Genomic DNA, 14,692 nt, shown 5'->3' with positions numbered 1-14,692 from the left:
CATACTGAGCAAAGAGAAGAAAAAAAACACAGTTATTTAAAAAAGAATGATGTTAGAGGGTACACAGACAAACTGACATGACACAGAAGCATAGGACATGTGACATTTCAATGCTGACATCCATTGTTTGTAGTGATGGCTAAGTTGATGGCTGAGACAAGTTGTGAGTAACTTTATAGACAAGGCATATATTTGCATACCTTATTAAGTTATCCCAGCTCGGGATGTTATATTTTTCCAGGATTGAGCAGTGGTGAACGTGCATTGGTTTCTTATCTAATGTTTTGAGTGTTTGTTTATACAATGACTCTAATGGTTTACGTGTCGTGTGGTTGGCCTGTGACCAGCTTGTTTGGCATTTACTGAGAAATGGCACTGCTGATGATTCTTCTGCAAACGATCAGTGCTTATCCATGTCCTGTTACTGTACTTAACTTGACACTGCTTTGTGTAATTTTTTTTTTTTTTTTTTAAAGAACATCCACAGCCTGCCATCATTTTTACTTTATTCAGACAAGGGAAATCAGAGAGGGTTACAGATAGAGATGGGACCACGGAACAGAAAATTCCCACAGCTGGGAACTGAACCGATGGCATTACAGGGAAGGGGATTTGTATATGGGCTGAGTTGGCTCAGACTGAGGCAGTATTTTACAAGCACAGCTTTGAAGGAGACTGGACAATTCAGCCCATCTAGGTACTGTATGTCATTTAGCCCACCATCTAGAGTGCATCCAGCACTTTTACAAGCTTGGTGTTCAATGCACCAATGATTCATAATTACCACACCTCAAAAACAACATGAAATGTGCCATGCTGTAATATAAAAAGACAAGAAACTTTTGCTTTTCCTTAACTATACAATGTAATTGTTAGTATGTGCATTGTCCATTGACTCTGCCCAAACTGGAGAGAAGGGACACAAGTGGCACACAAGCTTATCTTACAGTATTTATCCCTTCACAGAATTTGCACTGAAGCAAAGTTCTCAAATCATTACTTTCCTCAACATACATTTATAAAGGTCATGAAACATCCCAGATAGCAAACTTCAAAGTTCATTGGGTTCTCTGTGGAACGCATATTTACACAAATATTCATTAAGGAATGCTAAACAGGCATTGCTGTATGTACCACAGCTGTATATACATATTTCATCTCATTGGATGTACACTATAAAGAGAAAACATAAATCAGCAAGTGTTGTATTAAACTAGAAAGATTTAGATACAGGTAGGCCTGGGGTTAAATCGCGCTTACGAACGGACTGCCATAAAGCCTATTATATTAAAAATTTGAGTTAAATACAATGGTTCGTAATAACGAACGCACACACTACTTTGTGACGCTCATGAAAACATTGCGCGGCATATATACAGTATATATAGTAACATATATACTACATACTAAGACAAACATTTCACTAACTGACGCTAAATAAGAACCGTGTGTACCTGTCCCGACTTGCCTACAAATTCGACTTAAAGACAGACTTAGGAACGGATCTTGTTCGTAATCCGGGGACTGCCTGTACTTGATTACAGACATAGGGGTTATTTGCACAGCAATTATACAAAATCATATGTTTCCACAGGAATAAACGCATTCATATGAGAATAATGCTAATCGTTGCTTCAGAGCCACACATGCTCAACGCCTTACGGAACAGCAAGAGATGACTCCGTACGCTTACACACTTTCTGAACCGGAGTATAATTCACACAGAGAGGGGCGTGTCGACCCCGCCGGCGTGGCAAGCTTCCGCTGGTGACGCGCGCAAAGGTCCCGCGGTTCTGGGGCCCGAGAGCCGTCTCCCCGCGGGAGCAGGCTCCATCGGCAGGCCCCGGGCTCAGCCTCGGCCCCCCGCTTTCTCTGTCCGTCCCGCCCGAGCGCCGCAGGAGTCGCGAGGGGAGGCTGTTAGCCGTACTCCGAGGACGGGGGCCCTCGCACGATGTTGTAGTAGCCCGCCAGAGCGCCCAGGTCAACGTACAGGGATCCCCTTCGCCTCAGGTGCGCCGAGTCCTCCTCGCTGTACAGGGAAGACTCTGGAAGAGAGGAGCGCTCACGTCAGGGTCCAAACGGTCTGAGCCCGAGGGCCGGCTTTACACTGCCTCGGTGTGCGAGAGCAGGCAGAGTGTGTGTGTGTGTGTGTGTGTGTGTGCGTGTGTGTGTGTGTGTGTGTGTGTGTGTGTGTGTGTGTGTGTGTGTGAGTGTGTGTGTGTGTGTGTGTGTGTGTGTGTGTGTGTGTGCGTGTGTGTCCAGGTCTGCATGTGTGTGCGATGAGCTTCACTCCACAAAAAAACAACCCTGTAGATTCAATGATCTATGTGAACAGTCTATGTACACAGAACAGCTGAAAGAATCTGCTGACATCTCTACAAGCCAGTCTTCTTGAGAGTCGTGTTCGGAAGGTTACATTTTAGACAGGTGTCATTGTGTAAGGCTGACTGTATAAACCTCAGACTTCTGGGGAGGAAGTGCAATGGGTTTGCTCTATATTTGGCTTTATAAGAAATGAATGCAAGCAAAGAAATAATCGCAAGCATTACTTCTTCTTCTGTTTCACAAGCAGGGAGGTGATTTTGAACATTTATCAGTAAACAAAAGTTCAACCTCAGGCCGGGCGTGGAAATTCCTCCCCTCGGGGTGGCATCACACCCCCACCCCCACCCACACACTAATTCATGGAATGAAAGCAGCAGCTCCACAGCGAATACAATTTACACGTCTGTCTTAGCCTTAGCACGGTGGAAACATACTGATGTAGCCACCTGATATTACGGAAGGAAATGATGCTCTTTATAACAGCTTTTGTTCCCCGAAAAGGACTTGACCAACGAGTTAACCCAAAACGACGAAGATCGCTACAATGCTTCCTTTAATGCTTGTGCTGTTTGTTTAGCCCTATGGGGAAGGTACAGTTACTTCCCCTTAATTTGACAAGCAGAACCAGCCCAAGCTTAATATGTGTGCTGCATTCATGCACTGAATGAACTTTTTCCTAATGTAATTGGAGGTCCTGTGTAGGCGCATGTATGTCAGCATGTATTTATGTGTGTATCTGTCAGTCTGTGTGTGCATTATCTGCTTGGCTGTACTGCACCTGCGTGTCTGCGTGTATAAGAGAAGGGTAACCGGTGTGAGTGTGTCTGTACGTGCATGCATAAGCTAAGATTATGGCTGATATGATGACGCAACACCTGTGTGCCCGAGAGGAAACACATTTTATGGGCCAGTGATGAGCAGTATATTATGTGAACATGTCACGCCCTTAAAGTAGCCTAATCATAGTCATTTGAAACTCTCTACTACTCATTTATTTTTTATTAATAATTTTTACCAACCAAACAAAGCAATACAGAAAGGTATTAGCTCTCTAGACTCATGTTCGCTGCTCTCTGCTTCATAAAGTAAACATTTTTCCTATACTAATAAAATGTGTTACACTTTTCCTTCATAAATTAATGCCTGTTCTCATCTACTTCTTTCATGAATGTGGAAATTGGTTATAGTTTGAACTTATACTATAATGTAGAACAATGTGGTACCCACATCAGCCAGTACGGTCAGAAATATGCTCTTTGCTTACACACATCGGCTGTAATCCATATCGTGCACCCCTAGCATGTATGCATGTGCGTGTACATAAGCGCGGGCGCGTGCGTGTGACATCCTACCCTGGGTGGTGTCCGGCAGCTGGCTGTGCTGACGCAGCAGGGGGTGCGACGCCTCCCCCAGGGCGGAGTCCAGGCTCCAGCAGCGGGGCTGGTCCTCTCGGGGGGGGTTGATGGCCTCGTCCCGCAGGAGCTCAGCCGCGGAGCTGCGCACCCGGGGGTTCTTCTCCAGCGCTCGCTCCAGGAAGCTGCGCATGGCCGGGCTGCAGTCCTCCGCTATGTCCTCGAGGGGCGGGGCCTGCTTGTGGATCTGCAACGACACGGGTCGGAGGTCAAGGGTCAGAGCGGGGCAGCCCAAGTCACACTGAAAACTCACACCGGATATCAGGAATCACACTGGGAATCAGTGTGCATGTGTGAATGTGCTTTTGCAGAAATACAGAGAAAAGATATTAGTGAGCACATCCAGCCAAAGTTGGGTTTAGGTGCAAGATAAAAAAAGGTAGACTCCAAAAAAGGAAAAATTCTGCATGCTGAAATGAAAAGCTCCCAAAAATGTACTGCATTTATTTAACAATGCAACATTTCAGTCACAAAGATGATGAAGGTCTTTGCGGTCAAAACATTGCAAAAGAACATTGCAAATCACTGACTTGATTACTGATTCAGGAAAACTGGTCCATGGCTTCAACACTGCACTAGAGAATATCATACAGATTAAATTAACGATTTTTTCCAAACATTAACATAAAGAGGAACATGAAGGTGTATGGCTAAGCTCTGGGCCCAGAATCATTTCCCCACACTGCACCATGCAAACAGCAGGGCACCATTTCATAATTCTGTGATTTTCAAAAAGGGAAGAACTGCCTGAAGTCAAAGAGTCATGGAAACAGGAACCAAAAATTGGACTACAGTTGTCCACAGAAATGTTTTTTTTTTGTTTTTTTTGAAACACGGTCGTGGAAAATATAACAACACAAAAAAACCAAACATCATAACGAAACACTCCTGACAAAAAGAAGCAAACATGCCATTTTAATGTCTAGTGTCCAGGGTTCCTACAGTATTTCTACTGCAAATCCAAGGATGTTTCAATTATTCAAAAATGTTATTTGAAAATGAATTATTTTTTATGGACTTATTATTATTAAAACAGTTGAGAATTTCTGAATCACTGAAAATTTTGACGTTACACTGTGAGCACATTAATAGGGACAGACAACAGAAACAGAGCACAATGTCACTGACAACAAATCTTTCACAACCTTGAATTGTCATCAGTAAAAATGAAGCTCTTCCAAGTAATGACCTGTCAGGGAAGCCTATCTATGCTATCTGTCAAACTATCTTGCCTACCATCGAGTGACGTACGACAGACACATTTCTGTAAAACAAGAGAGTTCAGTAGAAGCAGCCACAGGCGGGTTCTGCCACATCCTACGGTACATGCAGTTCTACCACAGGTACACTCAATGAGTCAGAAATGGCAAGCATGCAGTCTTCTTCTGGAGAAACTGGAATACTTTGTAACACTCAATGCTTTTCGAGGAGGAGGACACACATCAGGATCAGCATATTTTTCTTGTGAAATGTGAAATAAAACACAAAGGACACAGGGAAACTGCAATAAAGCGAAGCCTCCATCACCTTCGTTTAGCCTTTATAAGAATGCATCACCATGATTAATCCAATGACATAAAAGGCAGGGAGGTAGAGAGCACAGGGATACTTACTATGTACAGATAGGAGGGGTAGGCAGACCGAGGGTACCTGCGAACCCACGGCGGGCTGCCGGTCTGCATGTGGATGATGGTGGTGCCCAGGCTGTAGATGTCCGCCTTGGTGTTGTGGCCTCTGCACAGAACCACTTCCGGACTCATGTACATCTGCAAAGCAAACGCGCGAGCTTGTCAGGCAAGTCGGAAGGTCAGGCCTGTGGGAAGGTCCCCCGTGACGGCCGCGATGCAGACCACGCGCGTCGGGAAAAACGGAACTGCTTTCAGCTCTTTTTCATGTTTAGCAGGGCTGTTGAAAACTTTCCGGCAGAGGAAACGTTTGACTGACAGATGGGGACGTGCTGGAACTGGGGCTTCAGCGTGGCTGAGGCACGGGAGGGGGCTCTGTCGACACCGCTTCGCCGCGGAGTCGGGGCCGTCTGCAAGTCAGCGTCAGCTAGACAAGAGTCAGCCCTCACACTGAAAGTCCTGTCTTCCCTGCACCTGAGCGTTAAGACAGCTCCTTTTGATGTTTGCTGTCTGCAGTCCTTCCAGTTTATCAGAGCTCTCTGTGTACCTGGGCCTTTCCCCCTGTTATCAGGGACAACAGTCATCCACTTCCTCCCAACACTTGTCCCTGGGATAATGATTGTGTTTGCCATGGGAAATTTTGTTGGATGGGGGACAGCTGTTTGCAAGGCTCATCTAAGCTAGCTTAGATGGACATAATTACATAGCATGACAGAAAAGATGCAAGACCCAAGAAAGAGATGTTCCAACCCCCCCCCCCCCCCCCCCCCCCCCCCGCCCCCACAGACCCTTGTGAGTCACAAAAATCCATTTGAACAGCTGGCCCACACGCCTTAAGATTGCTTGTGACTCAAAAGCCTCAAAACATTACGCCGAGAGCATCGGCCGTAAAGGAGTGACCAGAGTGTTTTTCCCTTTTCGACGGTAATTGCCTCCGCCTCGCAGGGAGCGGGAGCGGATAGCGGCGCTCACCTCTGTCCCACGCAGGTCCCTCGGGGTGAACACGTCCTCCGTCATCTGCACGGTGAGGCCAAAGTCCACCAGGACCGCTTTGGCGGACATCAGGACAATGTTGCTAGCTGCCAAGGGTAGAATGGAAACCAGGTCAGAACAGTGTGTCTTGGTCTGCGGCCAAGGCATGAGGAACCACAACGACCCACTCCCACTGTTTCCCCTTGCATGCAGAGACACCGATGAACCAGTTAAGCCTTCTCAGCGCAACCGCACAAAGACACAGTCTTTGGGCTTTTGAAATCATTGCTGTAGAATCACTGCAATATTCAGCGACGAACCTAGGAATCTCTTTGATGATTACATATCATTCATAATTCAGCGCATGTGTTTAATTTTATGGCTAACATCAATTATGATAAAAAATTACACATGCCAAGGTGACATATCAGAACAGGAGGATGGCAGATGATTTTAAATCAGATTCTAGTCTTCAAAAATCTACAAGTTACAAAACAGTGCATGAACACAACCAGCATTTAAGTACTCAGCCGTGCCACAAAGAAATCCTTCTACATTGTTGTATCTTTCCCAACAACAACCCCCCCAACCCCCCCACCCCCCCGCCCCCCCACCTTGACCCGAACACATACTTATGACAGGAATTTCCAGTAACCCGGTGCTTTCATTCCAGGCCTGCATTCCTATGCACTGACAAGAGCCCTGAAGGCTCCACCGAACTGCTGTGCTATGACTTCCTGTGTCCCAAAGCATCATGGGACAAGATATACTCCCTTGTCTGTCCTAGTTTTTGCAACACCCTCTCCATTGCCAGACAGTTTTTCAAAACACTATAAACACATGCCACTGATTCCACATAACCCATAATTCACTCTCACATACAAAATTGATTTAATTGGGCCAGGTTCTTCTTGCCCAGGCACCAAGCATCAATACTCGGCTCTCAGAATACAGTTTCAAAACAGACACAAGCCCCACCCCTCCTTGGCGGGGCCAGGTCGAGGAGCTTACGTTTGATGTCATGGTGAATGATGTTGTGGGAGTGCAGGTATTCCAGAGCCCTGAGGATCTGCTTGGTGACCCAAATGATCTCAAACTCCCTCATTGGCCCACAGCTCTCCAACTTCTCCATCACTGAGCCTCCCTCCCCAGCTTCCATGAACAGGTGGATGGTTTGGTCCCACAGGAGGGCGCCGTAGAGCTCGGCGATGTTCTCGTGACGAAAGCGTGCCTGGAACTCGACGTCGGCTGGCCTGAAATGCTCCAAGGGTATCTGGGAGACGCAGGCAGAATAAATAAAAACATAAGTATAAGTATAAGTGCGTACTCTACACCAGCCTTCTTCAAATGCTACTTCCTGGAGAGACTAATGATGAGTATATTCCAAATAGTATTTAAAAAGCAATGCATGAATAATATGTATTTAACATACATGTAAGCAAAGTAGATCATAAGTAGCCATCTTAAAAAATGCCTAGATACGTATTATACAGACCTGTACAAAGTGATATTTTTTATTACTTGAATTTTTTCTCAATGATAAATTCATCTAGGTCTGCACTTGGGCAATCAGTTGGCACTTGAACAGCTTATCCACAATGATATCCATGATATCCACAATAGTCAACCAGAATAAATGCCAACTATGCAAATATACAGTATGTACACTGACATCCAAAATTATTGGCACCCCTGATAAAGAAGTGCAAAAAAAGGCTATATAAAACAGACAATGCACGTAACAACAGACAACAGCTGATAAATTAGAATTGCTCAGACAAAAAGCTTTAACAAATAATAATTTCACTTTCTAAAATAAAGGATTCGCACTACTGTTTCCAGAACTTTGTGCACCCTCTCTTCAAAAGGATAAAACTACTGAATTTCTGAGTTTTATGAGATTAGTTAACATACAGGGAGACCTTCAACCATTTCTCCATACATAAACTTTTCAGATCCTTCGGCCTATGCACGTAGACTGCCCTGTTCCATTAAAACGACCAATTTCAGATCCAGTCTAAGAACCGAGACAGCCAAAACAGTAATTATGTGGTCAGTTAAGCATTCCTTGGTTGACTTTGTGGTATGCTAAGGATTTTTGTCAATTCAATTCATGAATGATGCCTATTCATTTACGTCATAGGAGTTGCATTTCTTAGATGTCCTTTATTTCATTTCAGGTTGGAATGAATATTTTCCATCACAAAATGCGAGTGCAAGAACGTGCCAGTGCATACACTACAAAGATGACCTTAAATAAGCCGACATGCCTCGCTTTTGGTACCAGGTACTTCGTTTTCCACTGCAGATAGTACCCCCGTCAATGTAGCTGTTCGTCATAGCGACGCCGCATGAAACCGATTCTTTCTGACCAATCAGTGGTCTGCAGTATTTTCACGTCACCTTTTGGTATTGCCTCAACTCGCTTGGAACCTCGATGGAGGTGATACCAAAAAAAGTACCAGGTACCAGGTACTATCCACAACTTTTGCCCAATGGAAAACCAAAAAAGTCGAGTAGAGTCGAGTCGATTTGAGCCGGTACCATGCAGTGGAAAAGCGGCTGTAGACTACAGTCTGCATGCATGCTCCTGACTCAGAGACCTAATGACACTAAACTCTAGGAAACCACTCCCATCCTGCGTGCTAAAGCTCCTATTCGTATCACACAAGCAAAGAAAGAAACAGCGTAAAGACAGAACTGACTGGAAAAGTGGCATTTGCATGTCCACAGGGACATGCTTGAAACGCATGGAGTGTACCGAAACTTTAGCATTCAGCCTAGGCCCCAGGCATGGCTTTCAGTTTACGCCATGTTTACTCAGATTTCTTTCCCATGTGGGCCAGTGGATAGGCTGTCCATTGATTATCCACTCCTGATAGGAACACCTGAATACTCAATGTCTGATTGTCACAATGTACAATCTTTTGCAGGAAGTTTCTCTCAGGTTTCTGAATGGTTCACCAAGCCAATTTTCAGTTTCTCTTAGCCTGAACCACCTGCTTTTGAAACAGCCTTACAGAAAAAAAGGTTCTTTCCACACATTCTTCCTCTTTATTCTTCATTAAAATGTCAAAGTTGTCATTTGCACAAGCCATTTTCTTCCAAACATTGAGAGTAGCCTACAGCCATTTACAATGAGATTTGTACTTTCCTCTGCGAAAACAAAGCAACCAGAGTCAGAAATAAAGATCTGGACACTTTCCCACAGGCTAGCATAATCCATTAAACAAACATGCCAGGAATTTCTGAGATTTACTGACCAGCTTGCATGCCATTCGTTTTCTGGTTTCTGTGTCTTGGGCAAGGTGGACTTTCCCAAAAGACCCTTTGGGGACGTGTCCAGAGCCTGGGTTCCTGTAGGTCAGTTTCCAAGGAAACAGGAATACGTCTGAGTCGATGCGGTAACGCCCCCCTTTGACCACCATGTCGGTCTGCCTCAGAGAAAGACAGAGAGCTGACATGAGAACCTTAAGCCAGAAAGACAGACAGAAGCCCACAAACACACCTGCATGCAGACACACACTCGCACACAGATTCAGTCAACCACAACCATTTTTTTAAATCCCTGAAAATGTCACATTCTAGACAGACGGGTGTACAATGACTGGCTGAAAAAAACAACAACAAAAAACATTTGTCCTTCCATTTATCATTCAAACCATTTCAACAACATATAAAAGAAGTAACTAAACTTGAGCGTAATGTTGCATTTCATCCTAATCAGGTCATACGATTGAGTTGAAAGACACAACTGGATGATTTTATCGGTTCATATGGCTGGTGTTCAAACTGATTTGTAACACAAACCCCTGGTACTGTGGCTTTTGAAAGAAAAAATCAAAACCCTGGATGTCAGACTGGCATTTGACCTAGATTCTGAAACCGCAGCCGGACTTCCCCGAGAAACAGGCAGGAAAACACACAGGTACAAGCAAACAAAAACAACTGAGGCACCTTACAAATGAAATATGAAGTAATAAAAGAAGCGCAGTATTGCTATTAGGCCTATATGTGTTCTAAGGGGTATGCAGTACTGTGGTCAAGGAAATACAGGTTATGTGTAAGCCTACAGGTTGCAGGTTTCATTCCTGTGAAGCGGCACTGCTGATCTACACTTAACCAAGGCAGTTATTCTGAATTGTTCCCACAAATATTCAGTTCCATAAAAGGGTAATATGGAAAACGTATCTAGAAAAATCACATTAGATAAAGAAAACCCCAAAGTAACTTTTTTTATGTAGGCACCATGAAAGAAGCTTGATAATGATTACTTGCCTACGTTTATCTTAGTTGACTTAGTTATTGCACTTGTGCCTACTCAACTATTGCATGTTCTATTTGCATAGAATGCATTGTTGCTGTTTTTGTTGTGTTAATCAGATTAACCTACAGGGTCCAAGTTAAACTATGTGGTCGTTCCCTGCACTTGGAACTGTACTTCCCTCTAGGGTTTTCAACACACTTGTTCCTGGTTTTGGTTGTACACTTTGTTGTATGTCGCTCTGGATAAGAGTTAAAAACTGAGGAAACAAACAAAAGCAGTGTCACATTTGAAGCACTTATATTACCATGCTCATATGGAGAGGTGCCAAAGTGCACTCTTGTGTGCAGTCTTAAGATGAAGATGTAGATTAAGGTTTTATTATATAAAGTGTAAAATGCTGAGACTCACTCACCTTATTTAGCAGGACACCTATCTCCTCAGTCAGGTGCTTCAGTGAGGCCGGTGGCGTATTTGAGATGAGGTTGATGAAGGACAGCATGTCCGAGACAGCCCCATACCTCACACTGCCCAGCACAGGGGTCTGCTCAAGTGACAAAGAGTCGGCCGTCTCTTCGTTTTCGTCCATGTCCTCCTGGAAGAGGCTGTCCTCAAAGGACGCTCCCGATGACGACTCGCAGGGATATAAAATTTCCACAGCACTGATTATGTCCTCAAGGTTCATGTGAGCCAGATAGAGTTCAATTCCACCATTGTCATTCTTGTACTCCATAGTGACGTCCTCCTTGAGTTCTAAGACATAACGTTGGTAAAGAGATTCCATTAGGTCTACTGAAGCTCTGAAAGTGATGTGACTCCATACCCCTCACAGCCCCGTGTGGCGCGAGGACACGTAGTGCTCAGCCTACTGGACGGCAGGAGGCGGAGCTTATGCTAAAAGAACATCGTCAATATTTTCCTTGCAAATTAAGGGAATTTCACAACAAGAAGGGGAGCCCCAGGGAGGCCACACCCACTTGTGTGTTTAGTAAAGGTGTAAAAATGCTTTCATGCCCATCATGTATGTAAAATACACGTGGAGACACCAGTGGAGGAAAAAACATTTCGATTTTTTTTTTATCCGACATGATGGTCAACCGACCTCAAATTACATTGTACACAAATGACATGGTGACAACACTCAGAACTCCAGAGCCTCATTATTTTGCCATATAAAACGGTTACGGAATTCATTTATAAACCGTAGTGTATTTTTATGAACCGTGAGTAAAGCGGTTTAAATATTCGTGGTGGGGATGTAGCTCCTATCAAAGCAACTGGCATGACACTAATATTATCTTAACTTCCTACAGTCGAGAAACGATCTGTAAATTAACACCCACCATCTGAAAAAGAAGTAGTAACATCGAGATTCAAGCAGCCCAAAACATTGCTGCTGTGGTCTGGAAGTCGTCCAATGATTAAACATTTTTTCATTCAAAATTATTGACTCGGTATTTGAGTCTTTCACATGCTGCTGTTGCGCTCAAAGTAGAACAATTTGTTTTCCATGACAAACTAAGCATTGCAGAAGCAGTTGGCGTTTTTTTAAATATTAAAACTGAAATCCCTGGTGCATTTTAACAAACCCGACGCATGACGCCGTGAATTAAGAAACCTACTTAAAAATGTACTTACTTGTTTTGTTCAGTTTTCAGTGATGCAATCCAAGATCACACCCAAGAACGAATCTGTCACTCGTCCACTGTGCCATTCCTGCAGAAACGTTAATGTTGTATTCAACATCAGTCTATAAACAGAGGAAGTACGGTGGTTTCGACTGCAAAGGCGCAAGCGTGCAAGTTGCCTTGTTCTTGTCAAGCCCCCGCCCCACTGCCTAGATTTCGTTTTTCAGTTTATTATTTACCTTATTATTGCATTCGCTATTGAAACATAATTGGCTCTCATGGAAAACGTCTCCGTAAACTCGTTTTCATGTGAACTCAAGATGATTCTGACAACGTCAAATGTATTTCGTAATATTTCCATTACGTTTGAACACAAATGCTCCACTCCCTGCGACCACAGTACTATGAAATGAGCGACAGTGAGCGACAGTAAGACTACAGATTCGTCGGAAATCGTTCAAAATAAAAGTATGCCTGCGCGAAAGCGAGAAACGCGCATCTCAAAGTTTATTTTCAAAACTAGCGACGTTTTGACATGTAAAAATACTCCTTCGTTATAATTGCCAGTTACGTTTCTGGAGAAACGTTTAGGCCTACATGTAAAGGCTATGTATTTTATAGCCTAAGGCTTTTTTATTTATTTCTGCCATGTTGATTCTTGCAAGTGCAGTAAGTCTAAATATGAAATATCACGATCTGGCTTTTTCCGAGAATATAAAACTGATTCCAGCATATTTGTCATAATTAATAGGTCATGTTACCACTGAAGTGTTCTAACAACTCTAGATGATAGTTTATCCTATAACAATTAGCCAATAAGCTATGTGGCATTGGGTTGTTAGTGCACAATGTCCAGTGCTAATTCAACTCTAAATAGATAACATTTGGACCCACATTCCAGAGTGAGACCAAAAGTCATCTGTTAAGACTTGAATTAACAATGGACATGTACTGCGTACGACCCTTCACTACATTGATATGATGTCAAAGATATCAAATAAACATGATAGAAAATGTTGTGGTTTAACTAAACAGTGTATTCCTCTCCACTGCTAGTATACTGTAGGTCAATGGTTCATATCAGGCTCTGCTGCCTCTCCTGGACATGTTGTCTCAATGATATGGGGGTGTTTTGAAAACCTTGGACCCTCCACTCTTCAGATATGGTGCCACTTTTATCAAATAAGTGTCATAGAAAATGTGGCTGGGGTTTGAACATGCAGTACATAGGTGAATTTCATTCAATTAAATCCAAATTGCTTTCTGATAGCATAACATATATCATGCTCTGCAGCCTTCCCTGGACATGTTGTCTCAATGATATGGAGGTGTTTTGAAAACCTTGGATCCTCCACTCTTCAGATATGGTGTCACTTATACTAGTCATATTTTCCACTGTATGGATTCTTAATTGGGATTTAATTGAATGAAATTTGCCTATACCCTGCATGTTCAAACCCCAGCCACATTTTCCACAATGCTTATTTGATATAAGTGTACTGCATGCTTATACCCCAGCCAGGATATACTGTGTGTGATGTTTTCACCTTTAAAAACATGTGTTAATACTGTCCTATTCTTCTTGCCATACTACTGCTATATCATACATTTTCCACATTTTCATACTTATTTTAGTTGATGTTACAAGGTAGCACAGAATGTTGAAGTAATGCATTTTAAATGACTCTAATTCTTCCCTTACAATTCAGTTAAACTCATGTACTGATGTAATGTTGTATTGGATATTTCAATAATAATTAAAAGTAATGGGAGTATTTTATCTTTAATTCTCCATTTAAAATTTTGCCTTTTCAGTGTTAAAAATGTAGGGGAAAAAATAGAAAAAAGGAAGACGTTTGTTTGTAATTAATATTAGCGTGGTTCTAGCTGAAAATGAATAGTTTTGCAACGTCTATGTTTAAAATCGAAGTTTTTAAAATGTTGTACAAATAGAAAACGAATAGTTCATATTTTAGGACAAAGTACAGTTCGATTTTTCCTTAATTAATTCCATTTTGTTGAACGTATAGTGGTTTTATCTTCGGGACTATTATTTTGAGATTTTCAGACCCGCGCGAAAGTCCTTACTGTCGCTAGCTTCACACTGCTAGTTAAACAAGCACAACTAGCTACAAACAGAGATTTTGCCCATGCCATCGATTACAACATTACTTTTTAAATGACCGACATTACCCCGTGTGGTAGGTACATAAATGAAAACAGAAGACATTTAATAGAATAATTATTATCAGCATTACTACTTTTACCAATTGAATATATATATGACAGAACACGGACATGGCTACAGCCAACTTATGAAAAAAGATGCACGTGTTCTCAATTATGAAAGTAAAAAAACGACTGAACAAGTAGAATTGCAGTCACGGAATCTGAGCACAGGACACATTAAACAATTATTTTGTAATCTCACCTCTTCTGACACCACTCGCTTGCTGTAGAGACAGA

The 14,692-nt window shown here is 42.9% G+C and overlaps 1 protein-coding gene across 2 annotated transcripts; it reads right to left on the bottom strand.

Annotated features, from left to right (window-relative positions):
* Positions 1 to 488: 488 nt before the first annotated feature.
* On the bottom strand, positions 489 to 12,637 carry map3k8 (mitogen-activated protein kinase kinase kinase 8). Of its 2 annotated transcripts, XM_035415583.1 has the most exons (9): positions 12,466 to 12,637; positions 12,237 to 12,314; positions 11,014 to 11,351; positions 9,598 to 9,768; positions 7,346 to 7,607; positions 6,335 to 6,441; positions 5,351 to 5,503; positions 3,678 to 3,924; positions 489 to 2,045 (listed from the first exon to the last, which is right to left on the bottom strand). In XM_035415583.1, the coding sequence occupies exons 3-9, from the start codon at positions 11,329 to 11,331 to the stop codon at positions 1,918 to 1,920; spliced, it is 1,386 nt and encodes a 461-aa protein (XP_035271474.1). In that variant the 5' UTR covers positions 11,332 to 11,351; positions 12,237 to 12,314; positions 12,466 to 12,637; the 3' UTR covers positions 489 to 1,917. The 2 variants fall into 2 exon arrangements, with proteins under 2 accessions (XP_035271474.1, XP_035271473.1); XM_035415582.1 differs by lacking the exons at positions 12,237 to 12,314; positions 12,466 to 12,637 and having other exon boundaries at positions 11,014 to 11,455.
* Positions 12,638 to 14,692: the final 2,055 nt, after the last annotated feature.

Source organism: Anguilla anguilla, chromosome 4, assembly GCF_013347855.1.
Source record: "Anguilla anguilla isolate fAngAng1 chromosome 4, fAngAng1.pri, whole genome shotgun sequence".
NCBI classification, from domain to species: Eukaryota; Metazoa; Chordata; class Actinopteri; order Anguilliformes; family Anguillidae; genus Anguilla; species Anguilla anguilla.
This window is presented reverse-complemented; position numbering and strand designations above follow the sequence as displayed.

What these genes read in the sequence shown, in the direction of transcription:
- map3k8 (XM_035415582.1), bottom strand. Translation starts at nt 11,382, where the DNA reads ATGGAATCTCTTTACCAACGTTATGTCTTAGAACTCAAGGAGGACGTC. An exon ending in AACGAATGGCATGCAAGCTG is followed by an intron (nt 7,608 to 9,597) that starts GTCAGTAAATCT and finishes TGCGTCTCCCAG; the next exon opens with ATACCCTTGGAGCATTTCAG. An exon ending in GGGACCTGCGTGGGACAGAG is followed by an intron (nt 5,504 to 6,334) that starts GTGAGCGCCGCT and finishes TTTGCTTTGCAG; the next exon opens with ATGTACATGAGTCCGGAAGT.